Below are 13,887 nucleotides of genomic sequence, written 5' to 3'. Positions count from 1 at the left end.
TTCCTTTTCCTCTCCCCACTTATTCAGCAGTTGGAGTCACAGACAAGGCTTCTGTCGGCTGCTTAACAGACACATAAGGAAGATCACAGAATGCCTAATAACTCACTTGGGACACCTTTTTCATCTGCTGTCCACAAAGTCAGAGTTTCAGTTTTATCTAGTGAATCTGACAGCAAACATCTTGCTCCCATCTCCACAGGTTGTCTCACCATTCATTCCAGAGAGAGATCTTGGGTAAATGTTATACTTTCCCTAGAATCTGAGCAGATCAGTTATACCTAGTTCATCACTAGAGAGAATCTATGCTACCTCTAAACACAGTAGTCCCTTGCTCCGAAGGGAACCTCTCTGCTTTGGGCTGGTACTGCCATGCAAGAGGTAGTTAGAAGACACTCATGGAGCTGCCCTGGCAGGAACCATTCATTCCTCAGGTCTAGCTTAGGTCCGAGCTTTGGTTGCATCCATACTTATGCCATCCATGGAAGAGGCAGAAAAAAAGCAGCTAGGGAATATGGGAGAACCAACCAATCTTGTTTGGCAACAGCGTGGACTGGTACCCAATGAAGTGACTGGAGAGACACGCCCTGACAAAATTTAAGAAAAACACCTTCAGTAGGTGGAGAAAGAAACATTGCCCCTCACTTTGTCAAAGACAACAGACAGGGTCGCTGGGAGAACATGTTATGTCTGCTCATTATTCTTTCATGAGAATACATGCCTGCTTTTGTATAAGACAACTATTTTCAGGGTACTGTATTTGCTTACAATAATATTAGCATATTCAATTTTGTTCAACTTGTGCAAAATAGATGTATTTGGAACATTTCACTTCCTTTATTTTTTTTGTTTCCATTCCCCATCTATGTAATTTACTTGTTCTTCTCTTCCTGGTCCTGTATATACTTCAAAGACATATTTTCAAAGAACAATTTCTCTCAGCACAGCTTGCCCCTCAGCTCTAAAACCTTTGCTCGCACATACCTACCTCCCTTAGGAGACGTAACTTCTTTGCATAGGGCTCCTTTAGGCAACATGTATAATCATGCAAACAGGTAGAATGTTCCTGTGTGTCGCAGCTCAAGAAGGAAGCATACATACCCTGTACAGTGAACCCTGGGTAACACCACAAATATTTATATGCCAGACAAAACCCATATCCGGCATCTTAGACCACTATAAACAAACACCATCCAATCCAAGAAGGATTACAAAGCCCTGGGAGAAGGAGCAAGGGGCTCTGGAACACAGAGAGAGATAATTTTTCATTAATCTCTTCGGTCCAAGGGAGGGGGTTTGAAAGGGCCAGTCAAATCTGGCAATCAATAAATAGTTAAAGGACCAGTGCCACAGCCAGGGGTTCAGCCCCTTAGATCATGAGAAATCTGGTTTACTGGGAGCTGATAGAGTTTATCTTCTAGAGAAGGGGAAAAGCATCTTCAGTTACAGGCTTCCCAAGCTGGTGAAGAGGGCTTTAAAATAAGTTGCTGGGAAAGGGGAACCTCAATCCACCTCACTCCTACCAGTTTGCTGCCAGTGCCAGCAATAGATGCTTAGAGCTTGGAGAAGAGTTGCAGGTCAGCAGGAGAGCATGAGAAGAGCAGAACAACGGAAACCACTCCAGACAGTAAGTCAGAGTCACCAGGGGCCCAGCTTAAATGCCTCTACTCAAATGCAGGTAGCACTGGGAATAAACAAGAGGTGTTAGAGATATGTGCATGCCTGCAGGGCTATGATCTTGTTGGTACTATGTGGTGGGATGGGTTCTGTGACTGCAGTGTTGGAATGTAAGGATACAGGCTCCTTAAGAAGGACAGGCAGGGAAGGAGAGGAGGGGGTGTTGCCCTCTGTCAATGACCAGCTGCAGCGCATGGAGTCCACCAGGGGACCGACAAGGAGCTGATGGTGGATGAGGAGGTCAGGATTAAAGGGAGGGCAGTGCCACATGATATTATATAGGGGGTCTCCTACAGGCCATTCAACTAGGAAGATTGAGCAGATGAGGCCCTCTAAAAGACAGACAGGAACAGTATCTCTTTCACAAGCCCTAGTTCTTGTGGGGGAATTAAACCATTCCAATATCCATTGGAGGGACAACTCAGCAGGGCATAAGAGATCCAGGAGATTCTTGGAGTAACTTCAAGTAACTTGAAGTTGGTTACTTCCTTCTCCAAGTGACAGAGGAGCCAATGAGGAGGGGTATTATACTGGACCTTGTTCTCACCACCAAGGAGGGGCTGATGGGAATGTGAAACTCAAGGTAAGCCTTGGCCGCAGTGACCATGGTGGAGTTCCCAACCTTGTGATTCTGTGATTCTGAGTTGAAGATCCTTAAGGCAGCAAGGAGAGTGTGCAGCAAGCTCACTACCCTGGACTTTAGGAGTGCAGAATCTGGCCTCTTCAGGGATCTGCTTGGTAGAATACCATGGGATAAAGCCCTGGATGGGAGGAGAGGGGCCCAAGAAAGCTGGTTAATATTTAAGGATCACCTCCTCCAACCTCAGCAGTGACTCATCCCAACAAAGAGGAAGTCAGGTAAAAATGCCAGGAGGCTTGCATGGATGAACAAGGAATTAATGGACAAACTTAGTTTCAAAAAAGACGCCTACTGAGGGTGGAAACAAGGACAGGTAGCCTTCGAGGAATACAGAGAAAATGTATAAGCAGTCAGGGACTAGTTTAGGAAAGCTAAAGCACTGGTAAAATTAAATCTGACCAAGCATATCAAGGGCAATAAGAAAAGCTTTAGGGACAAAAGGAAGACTACGGAAAGTGTGGGCCCTCTCTTGAAGGAAACAGGAGACCTGTTTACCCAGGATATGGAGAAGGCTGAGGTACTCAACGAATTTCTTGTCTCAGCCTTCACAGGCAAGGAGTCAAGCTACACTGCCCAAAGCACAGGAGGTAAAGGCAGGAACTGGGGGAACGATGAACCACCCATCGCAGAAGTAAGGTACGCCTGTGCAAACCTCCTGAAATTCAACAAGGCCAAGTGCAAGGTCCTACACCTGGGTTTGGGCAACCCCAAGCATAAATACAGGCTGGGTGGAGAACGGATTGAGAGAATCCCTAAAGAGAAGAATTTGGGAGGTTTTGTGGATAAGAAGCTCAAGAAAGTAAGGTAAGAAGAACATGTCAGACTATAAATCACTACAACATTGCCCACAACATTTGCTATGATTTGTGAAGTCATGATTTCCACTGGTGAAGAAAAAACAAAACAATTTTTTAGACATTAACACAGGTCCGTGTTTACATATGAAAAACAACAATGCACACCTTCCTGCCTCCTCAGTGCAACCAGCACCATCACTCTTCATCTAGGTTTAAAAAAGAAAAAGCTCTAAACCCCATGCTTTTTGAAAACAGATCTTGCTTTGAAGAAAACTGTGGCACATCTTTTTAAGATGTCTGGAAATTTCCAGACACATTTTAAGGAAAACATTAGCTATGTATAAACACATGAGTTACGACGATTCACAAACTCAAATGGTCCCAGGAACTGTAATTTAATACAATTCATTTAACTGGTCACAAATTAAACATGTAATTTTAAGGAAAAGCAGCAAAGATAATCAAGACTGTATTTTATGCAACCCTGGAAGACTTCTGCTTACAAAGTCACTGACTTGCTGACTGATAATAAGAAATTTCATAACTTAAAAACTAGATACTTTTATGTCTCAACATTACTTCATGACATTGTGCTTGATCAAATTGAGTGCTGCAGTAACAGGACATGAGACTATTGTCTACATGTCCAAAAGAACAGCTATTTTTAAATATAATGTCTTTTGCACGTATTGCATTAACTGAATCAAATAAGACCGGGCTTGCCTCAAATTTGGCCCTAAAAAATTACTAAGCAGACAAGTATTTAATTCTTAATTTTACCTTTGTTAAATCCTTTAAGTAAATATAACATTAAGTGAACTACAGATTATTATAGAGATTTTTCTCAACTAATATATTGAAATGCATTAACATATGGACAAAAGCAAAACAAGAACACAAGCTGGGCTTATAAACATAGTCATATAGACAGCATTAAAAAAATAACACCCTGAGAGCACAGGGCATTTTTTCATCTTCGCTAGCATGAAAGTAAAAGAAAAGGTTAAGAGCAGTGGAGGAGTCATATTCCATACAAATCAACATGTTAATGCAAACCGTTTCTATTTAGCAAAGCGACACACCAGTTCACCTATGACAATTGCTTAAACAACATCATAAAGGAAGAAGATGCAGGTCAAGAATGGAGCAGAAGTCCTCAAACTGCTACCTATGGAGAGACCCGTAGTGCCTCGGCAGCCAAGCTGCTCCAGAACCAAACCCAGGGAGAAAGCCCTCTGCAGGGAATGGGGAGCAGCAGGAGCCACTACTCCAGCCCACGGGGCAGAAGGGAACTGTGGGGCAGCTGAGGTGAGAGGAGTAACATTGCCTTGCCTTCCCCCAAGGAGATCCTCTCCAAAGTCCCACTCCCTGTCTTCTGTAGGCTCAAAGTGTTTTTCAAAAATTAATTAGATCTCAAATGAACACAACCTCCTAAAATTGTGTGTTTATTAGTAACTGCACAGTTGCTACAGGCATAGCATTCAGAGGCTTCCTCTGTACCATTAACGACAAGATCATGAGCAAGAAAAGCAGCAGAACAGCACCTGCTTACTCTGTAAAATCCTGTGGGCTGACACTGAGTTGAGAGTGTTACGGGCATCCATCCACCTCTCAGACCCACTACGAACCAGGAGAAGGAGAAAACTGTTACAAGGTGCACAATAACTGTGAAAGTGTATTCACTAACCTTTACAGGAGGAAAGAGGACAGCTGGGCTAGTACCTTAATCAGAAATTTCTCCACCCTGCATCCCTCCAAAATTGAGAAAAACTCAAAACATTGAATTCAGGACAAAGAATTGATGTGAAGCTCTATTTTACTGCACCCAGCTTTTTCAACTCTGTTTTGCTAGGCTTGGGTAAACTACTTTTTGCTTTCTCTTGATCTCCCCAGGATGCAGCAGCCCTTGCCAAAAATAACTACTTTTTAATTTTCCTTCACAATTCCCTTGCAGAGGTCTGCACTGTTTTAATGCTGCAGCATCACATATCCTTTTAATCTCTGCCTACACATTTTACCATTTCAAACACATGATTATTTATAAGCAAAAAGCCACGAGGGCTTTGGTGAGGTAAAGTGGTTTTAGTGGGGACTGAAACTAGAAAGGGGGGAGAGGGGAGGGTGAGTCATCATTTTCTGGTTTTAATCCTTCACTCCTCCTCTGTTTTAGGCTTTGTTATTAGCAGTAGCGCTTATCCATTTTGAGCAGGGCCAAGGCAGCAAACAAGTTCTCTGAATTTGAATGCTAAACAATTCCAACTCCTAATTTAGCTATACACGCCTGCTCCAGGCCGTTCAATCCCTTAAGACCCCTTTTTCTAGCCAAGGCTTTTCCCTCCTTTATGTGCCAACTCATCGACAGCCTTTGGCTGAGGTTTTTGTCTGTTCCCACCTGCTCCTGCAGGAGGGAGAACAGACTGGGATGGAGTGACACCATCCTTAAGTTTTGTGTCATATTCAGGGCTGGGCATTGCCACACCGAACAGAGCAAACTGGTTACAAAAACTGTTCTCACAGACAAAGAGAGGCACTTGAAAACCACCACTGTTCCAACTAAAACGCCAATTGGAAACAAGTTGCACTGCATACTGAAGGGGAGAGCACTTGTTCAAAACCCTGGCTCTTCAGTTCTTGCTTAACGGGGCAGCAAAAAATTTGTCCTCCAGCCCAATTATACACCACTCTGCTGATGCTGTAACAAAAGGATAAGGAGCCATGACAGACATAACAAGGTAACCTGCATCTCTAATGGAAACAACAGCAAGTGACAGAAAAATCAACGGCCATCACAATTTTTCTTCCTACTTCAAACATCCTCTCCTTCTTTAAACACTTCTTACATACCTTCTTCTTCAAAAGAAGAACCTTTAAAGATTGACTCTCTCAAGTCCATCTATACCTCACACATTTTGCAGCTCCACCAAGAAACAGCCCTTTGCCTTAAGCTACGAGAGCTGGGCGATGCAGGGGCCCAAGTCCAGCTTAAGAATTCACGGCATGCAAGTTCCAACTCTACACTTTCTAGAAATGCTTAAGTTTGGAAAAAGTCTTAAGTGTGGATGCCTCAGGTTCAGCTGCCATACCCATGTTTCTGTACCAAAATAGTTGCACTCAGTTTTAAAAGTGTGAATACTCTAGAGTTCCAAGCATAATTTAGGACAACTAAGATTAAGCAGAACCTCTGAGAATTAGACTAGTTATTTCAGTAAATTAACTAGGTAGCAACTGTGAAAATGCTGATGTTAGACAGTATTTCAGCTTCTTGGGCTATAAACGGATATAACTTTTACTTACGTGACAGGTGTGTCATGAGAATTAGTTAATATTGACACTTTGATCTTTAAAATGCTTTGCCAAGTATTAATTAAGGAAGAATCACTTTGCATTTAAAATATCTAATATTTTGAAGTTGAATTTGTTTCCATCCCTCTCCTAAAATCATGAAGAATCTACTGTTTAGGTTTTTTTTTAACGTGTTCCCCGGGAGATTACTTCAGAGAAACAAGAGAAAGAAAGAGCAACATGCGGACCTAAGGTTCAAGGAACATGAATGGATACTTCTAAATAAAAGGCTGCATTTTGTTGCAAGTATTTTCTCTCCTGTAGGTCTTGTAGCAAGACTTGTAGACTTAGGTCAAATGCTACTGAAAGTATGGAGAAAGGACACCTCCATCCCCACAAAACCACCTTTTTTATAACTAACCTACTAATATCTTTTACAAGGCAGGTCTCAAAGTATGAGAAATTCATAACATGTTGCAGATATTCAAGTACTGCATGTACTGGTAAAGTGTGTCCTCATTTCTCTATTGAGGGAAAGGTGCCAACATATGGGCAAAATGCTATTACAGTTTCATCTGTAGCCGGGAATAAGAAATACGGCCAAAGCTGCACAATGCTTTTCTTAGATAGGTCAAACATGTAGGCTGCTGCCAGAGAAAGATGGAGAACCAAGGCTTGCCTGCAGAGCCAGCTCTCTCCCAGCCACTCTGCGCTCAATAATAAGGGCAGGACTTCCACCATGGGCACTCTTGTCACAAAGATCTAGCAGCAAAGTCATGACATCCGGCCTTTACATGGTCCAGTGAATAAAAGCCCAGACTGGAGGGAAATAAAAGACTGTACTTGATAGCATATGGGAAAACAGCAGCATAAGTTTCCAAATAAGCTGCTCCACACACTCCAGAGAGATCTTTGTGCAGTGCTTTCCTGTGGTTGGTACTGCTGGAGCTTAAAGCCTGACCTGATGTCATAGGCTACTTGTTCTGGCAGCGCAGAGATACCATGTCCCCTTACTGTGAGCCAGGCAAGATAGAGAAGATAGAAGAGAAAGGAAAAAAAGACAGGACACAGGTACATGAAGACATGCCAGAAACCACATGCATGGAGATACTACCCCAAACATACCCTTTAGGGTCTCAGGGTGACGACAACAGAAATTCAGTGAGAATATTTTGCAGAGACCACATCTTGCCCACTGCCCAAGACACACAGAAAATCTTGAACAAATGCTATCCAATGTTGTAGTGATTTAAGTCCTATGGATCTAGGGATGAGTCTTAAAGGTGATTCTGGGGACTCAAGCCTGATCAATTGTTGTATCTAGAAAATACTACAATTAAAGTTCCTAATGTGAATCTTTCATAATAGTGTCTATGATGGGGCACTTTCTCCCCTGCCTCATTTCATGCACAGCATAGACATTACTTAATGAACTAGCAACTTTTCAATATTTATTTTTCTCCTCATTATCCAGTGTGGCTCTACGCCTTATTTACCATGCTATCCAAATGCTGCTGAGAATTATTTATAGCATTCACAATACAGGAGCCATGTTCTAATAAACAACAATTAAATTTACAATACCCAGCTTGATCCTGAAATGAAGGTGGACATTTTTTTAATGGATACTGGTCTTGAGCAACTACTTTATAAGCCCAGAAGTCTAACATGCATCTCTGCAGACTTTCCAGAAAGAACCTGCCTACCAGCAAGCAGAGCTTAGTGACAGCACATGACATGATATAGTCCTCACCCTTCACAAGGATGTCTGAACCAGGCTATTTATGGTGTCAGTGCACACATTTTATATAAGAAATGTTGTTGAAAATAGGGAACAAGACTCTCAATGCTACATTATGAGCTTGCTCCAGGGATTTCAGATTAGAAGATGTGCAGTGAGAACCTAATTTTACTATGTAATTAGTTATGGGTGTTCTTCCCCCCATCCTACGCACTTTCCTGAGTGTGCTCTGCTTGACAGTGCCTGCTCCTGACTCCCTGAGGTGCACACTCCCCTTCCTTCTTGCAGTCACTGCCTCAACATTTTGATGTATCATCAATCTAACGCAACACAATTAGCAGCTTATGATCCCCTCCAGTCCATTTTACAATTTTTCACAACCTTTCCCTATTTTTTTTAATGGGGGAAAAAACCCACCAAATCATCACTTTCCCCATCTCCTCTCCACTAGGTGAAGAAACACAGCAAACCAACATTTTACTGTTTCCTCCAGCACCCCAGCTTTGGCTTTCAGCTCTACGAAAGGTCAGTCCAGAAGTTTGTTGGAAGAGAATAAGGAAGAGGAAATTTCTGCAAATTTATTCCACTTTTTGGCCTTTTGGGTAACCAAACCCCAAATCCTACCAGCTACCTTACCAAACCATTATCATGTATTTAAACCCAAGCTTCAGATTTAATATTCACAGTTTTGACTAAAATAAACAAAAAAATTTTAATAAATATCTCTGGGTATTACACATCAAAATGGATAACTGCAAAAGGAGGTGCTCAATTTCATAGTTTCAGGGCTCTGTCTCTGGTTTGCGAGTGACTGCAGGTAAAGCCACTGTTCCTCCTGGCTCCCGTTGAGTACTCTGTTCCCTTCTCTTGGGCTCTGCTGGCTTTTTATATGAGAATATCTCCATAGCCACTTTTGTGATACAAAGGCAAAAGTAGATAAGAAAAGGTATTTTCTGCTCTCCACATAAACTTCTTAATTTGGTGTTTCTGCAAAAATCCCAGCCAATGTAAGGCCAATTATTTTTTGAAAATTATTTACATTTAGAAGGATAAATCCATAACTTTAATGTCTGACAGTTGCAAGAGCCAGATCAAGAAGAAGGTTTCCATCTAGGAACTCAGTCCACACAGGCAGAGAATTAAAATATCACAAAAATAACACCTATAGGAGATCGTATTTACTTTTACATCAAGGACAAAGTGCTAGTACCCATCTCTCCTCAAGGATGTGTTTATTCCTCTGCCAGTTTCACAATCAGCTAATGATCAAGTTGTCAATAGTCTGCTACTCAACTTCCTGAAATACAGCTCAACGTCATGTCTTTTATTTGTTTTCATATACATGCACATAGGAAATAACATTTTCCCTGGGCAGATGTCTTTTACAACTCAAACCGTATTCAAACAGTGCTCTCCCGCTAAACAGCCACTAACAAAACTACAAACAAAAAAAAAACCAAAATAGTCCGCTTATTTCATAAAAATAGGAACTGAAGATAACAGTACCTTTTCTCATGTTTTCTGTGAGAAACAGTTGAATACTGGATTAGTAAGAAAAATGTGAAAGTAACTCAAGAAAAACCTTTGCATGTACAAACTCGTCACACACACATGGGATTGTTCAAGAAGAGCCACTAGCCTGATCAAGGTTAATTGAGACAGGATCCTGAAGCAAATAAAGTGACTCGTCCTAGTAAATGCCTTCAAACTTTGTTTTGTACTGCTCAATGCATACCAGACGGTTTTAAGGATTTGATTTCATACCTTATAAATCCATACAGTTTTCAAACTTGGCCAGATACCAGTAAGATAGAGAGTCGACGCACTGCCTAGCCTGTAAATCTTTATCTTAGGTACAATGTTAAATCTGAGGATCTTAATTTCAAACAACTCTGTATCTATAGAGAACTCTATATAAACTAAACAGCATTTTCCAATGTTCCTGCAGTATCTCACTGATTCAGTACTATCGGTCAGTTAGTAATTTTAGAAAACAAATTTATAAAAGCCCAAAGGCTAAATTAAAACCGTCCCATTTAAGACCGGATCACCATCACATTTAAGTCATAAATGCTGTACTTTATCCAGCATTTGGAAAGGCTTAGTTGACTGCTTCCAAACTCATCTGGCAGGCTCTGGGAAATGGAAGGTGAGATCGTGGGAAAAAATTAGTATGAAAAAATACTGGAATGATCCCGTGGGCAGCTCTAAGTTCATGACTATCACTGTCCTATGCACCAGAGCTACTGAAAGTCTCTTGGGGTACCATTTGCAAAGATATAGCATTGCTTTACACACAATACATACATACATATACACATGTGTATGCATATCGTTAGCGAGCTCACATCATGAAATACAGGTAGGGAAAGCAATTACTCCAAGAAAAATAATGGGGTATTTACCAGCAAATAACAGCCCCAAAAGCCTCTAGAAAATGAACCAAAGCTCTTATTGTTACAGAACTATCGACTCCAGGTTTTAAAATGTGACCTCAAGCGAGCAATGATGCACTTAGCCTGGAACTTGCAGCCACTGTATTTCACTCTAAATTGAATTGCCAATCCATAATGCAATCTTCTACTGCAAACTCGCATCTTTGGAGCAAGTATACAGAAAATAAAATATACTAGCAACATTATTCCAAGTTAGACTAAATTCCTCTGAAATGGAAAACATGTCTGTGTTACAGAATTTAAAGATCCCTATGGGTATTCATATGGCAGTAGTGTTTTCTTTTTCCTTTTAAGGGCACTTAGTGACAACTTCTTGTTGACATTTTTCCTGGGAACATTTCATAAGCGTGTAAATAACTAATAGAATGTGGCTCCGCTAAAAGCATTTAGGTATACATAGGCTATAGACTCATACTGAAAACCACATAATAGGCATTTTATACCTCAAACACATATGCACAAAGGTCAGATCCAGCATTCTCAGCATACAGAAAGTGGTCTCTTTGGTAAATTAGACTGCCAATTCAACATAATTTATAATATCACCAATGCGTGATCACATGCTGTGACATACTTACATTCACTTTTCCCCCAGGTCTTCTTCACTACGATCAAGTTATTTTCCAGGACAGTGTTTAATCTTCTTACTAAATAAAAGAAAGTAGCGATTAAAAATATATTCATGCGCATTAGACTAAGTTCAGTCATCTTAAATTTATGAACTTTAAAATATTGATTTACGATCATCTATAGTGCACCATAAACTTGTAATTTGTTTATATATAGTCAATTTTATTACATTTTAAACACAACTTTAGCACACCACAATTTTCAATCCTGAGGCTAAATGGGGCAATGATCTGTATTTCAATAGCTGCTCAGATAATAAATCAGACGGACAGTGGCTCACAGATGTGCAACTAATTATTGAAGAACTAAGAGCTCAACTGATATATTACCAGAAAGAATGCCTGGCATTACAGATGGGGTATTGTATGATTTGGCACTCCTCTAGCTAGAGCTTGAACACGTTCTTATGAATGACAGTACTCAGCACCTCCCACAATTAAACATTTAAGAATGGAAGAGAAACAGCGTCTGTCCCCCTAGGGAAGGATAAAATACCATCTGATATTGTTTAACATCACTGTATATGCCAAAAAGTAGATAAAAAAGGGTTCATGTAGATTGTTCAAGACAAATATGAAGATGACAACTGTTCTCAAAAACATATCCCAGTCAATAGAGAGCGCTCAATGTTCCAACCTGTTTCTTATACAGTTATCTCTCAGTTACTTTTTAGCAAAGCATGCAAAACCCAAAGAGCTTGCAGCAAATGCTGATGCACGCACTAAAAGATCACTGCATGGCAGTTCCCAGGGGAGAGAGACCTGAACACCCAGCAAAATCTACTAACTTTTCTCCAAAGGAGGCTGTCAGTACTAAATCAAGTTTATTTTGTTAATATTTGATGGGATTTAATTTCTTGTTTGCACTCCCCATATCTAGTTGCTGTATTAACACATTCTTTAAGAGTATGCACATTCATCTCTTCCCATGGAAAAGCTATTTGAGCAAACCTGTAATCTCACTGGGTGGAGGATGAACATGGGTACTTAGCAAAATTGTGAGAGGAGGGATGTGGGAAAAGAACTGGGTGAGATATTTAGACCACAGCTGCATGATACCACTTAACTGGAGAGTGTAGGCTTGGTCTGGGACTGATGGAAGCCGTAGGAAGGGAGTGTAAACAAAGCAGCCCACCCAAAACACAGACAGACAAAAATTTTAGAGTTTAGGACCAAGAGAAAGGGCAGATTCATTTCTCTGTCTTACTGACAAAGGGAAAAACAGATCTGGTGCAACTTCAGCAAATAAAGAAAAAGGAAATACAGAAGTAAGAGGAAGTGCAAAGGGATTTGAAAGATCATGATATTGCCAACAACAGCCAAGAAGGAAGAAGCTGGAGGTAGTCAGCAAGGAAACAAGACTTCAACCCACTAACAAGTTCCTTTTATACATTCAGGTTGCTTCTCTTCTTCAGAGAATTTTTGCAAGCATTGCTGAACAGCTATTTAGGCATCTCATGCACAGTTGGTTCACATCCCAACTTTGCAGGCGTGACACCTGAAGTGTGCGGAAATTAGTGCTTGGCTGAGCCGGGAAAAAGAATGAAACGCTGTCATCCCTGACTGTTGCATCCAGCCAGTTATACTCGCGTAATAAAGCTATGTCCCCTGCTAATAACATCACCAATTTATTTATTGGGAAAACAGGTGGTTCAACCATAACCCAGGAACTAGTAGAGAGTCATCAGACTCTATATGTGCCACTTCATATATGGGTATACCAGGCGTTTTAGTCTGTAGTTGGTAATCAGCTGTGCCAGAGAATGATGCTACCAAACTGTACTCAATTTTCTGTGTTTTAAATAGGAAGCCTTTTTCATAAAAGGCTTGGGACATGAGCCAGAAATCTCACTGTCTCCCTACTTATTCAGACTGAGTCATCAGATTCTCCAGGTTTCTCCACTCAAATGGCATGCTGCTTTGGCTAGGTTTAGATGGACACAGGTGGTACCATCTGCTGCAAGACTTCTTGGGTTTGTTTGGTTTTGTTTTTTCCTTTTACCTCCTGCTCATTTCACAACAGCTCTTTTTCAGTATCTTAAGCCACAAGGAACTGGTCTTTCATGATATGGGTTTGTCCAGCTAGCCAGTCAAAATGGACTGCTTGAGCTGAAGGAACTAAAACACTCACTGCTATCACAGATCCTCTTGTCAGCTGGAGGCTCTTGCAGACCAACCTGAAGTTAAAAGTACTTAGATGACATAGAAAAATCATTTTTTAAAGCTGAAAGAAACCATGAGCACAAACAGAGCAAGTGGGTAGGGGCATGCTCACACAAGCTAACTTCAGTCTAATAAGACTGATTTTCTTGTTTCTTCTCTCTCCACTGGCATGACAGAGAGGGTCTTGCCATGGATCACCCTTTGGAAGATGAATCAACCTTCACTGAGCTGCTTTTCAGAGGAGGTTCTCTCTCCTCCACAACCCACAAAGTACAGCAAGGAGAATACTGCCAACAGACTACATTTAGCTCTTATCTTGTTCCAACACAATCTGAATACACTTAACTGCTCTCACTTTTCACATGAGAGAAATTCTGCTCTTCAAACCAAACCACTCCATTAGGGTGCAAGGGTGAAGACCACCATGGACATGTTATGCAGTTAAGCCCATCAAGACAGGTCAACAACCCAGCAGATAGAGGACAACTGTAAACAACCTTCCCAT

At 41.0% G+C, this 13,887-nt stretch overlaps 1 protein-coding gene across 7 annotated transcripts in view; it reads right to left on the bottom strand.

Annotated features, from left to right (window-relative positions):
* PLXNB2 (plexin B2) overlaps window positions 1-13,887 on the bottom strand; it is a 261,938-nt gene that overhangs the window by 108,466 nt on the left and 139,585 nt on the right. For all 7 annotated transcript variants that reach the window (XM_054073420.1, XM_054073394.1, XM_054073372.1 and 4 more), the window contains one exon: window positions 11,169-11,237. In XM_054073420.1, coding sequence (XP_053929395.1) covers window positions 11,169-11,170 — 2 coding nt within the window. In that variant the 5' untranslated portion in view covers window positions 11,171-11,237. The remainder of the gene's footprint in view (window positions 1-11,168; window positions 11,238-13,887) is intronic.

Source organism: Cuculus canorus, chromosome 1 (assembly GCF_017976375.1).
Source record: "Cuculus canorus isolate bCucCan1 chromosome 1, bCucCan1.pri, whole genome shotgun sequence".
Classification (NCBI taxonomy): domain Eukaryota; kingdom Metazoa; phylum Chordata; class Aves; order Cuculiformes; family Cuculidae; genus Cuculus; species Cuculus canorus.
Note: the sequence above shows the minus strand (reverse complement) of the source record. Positions and strands in the feature narration are given on the sequence as shown.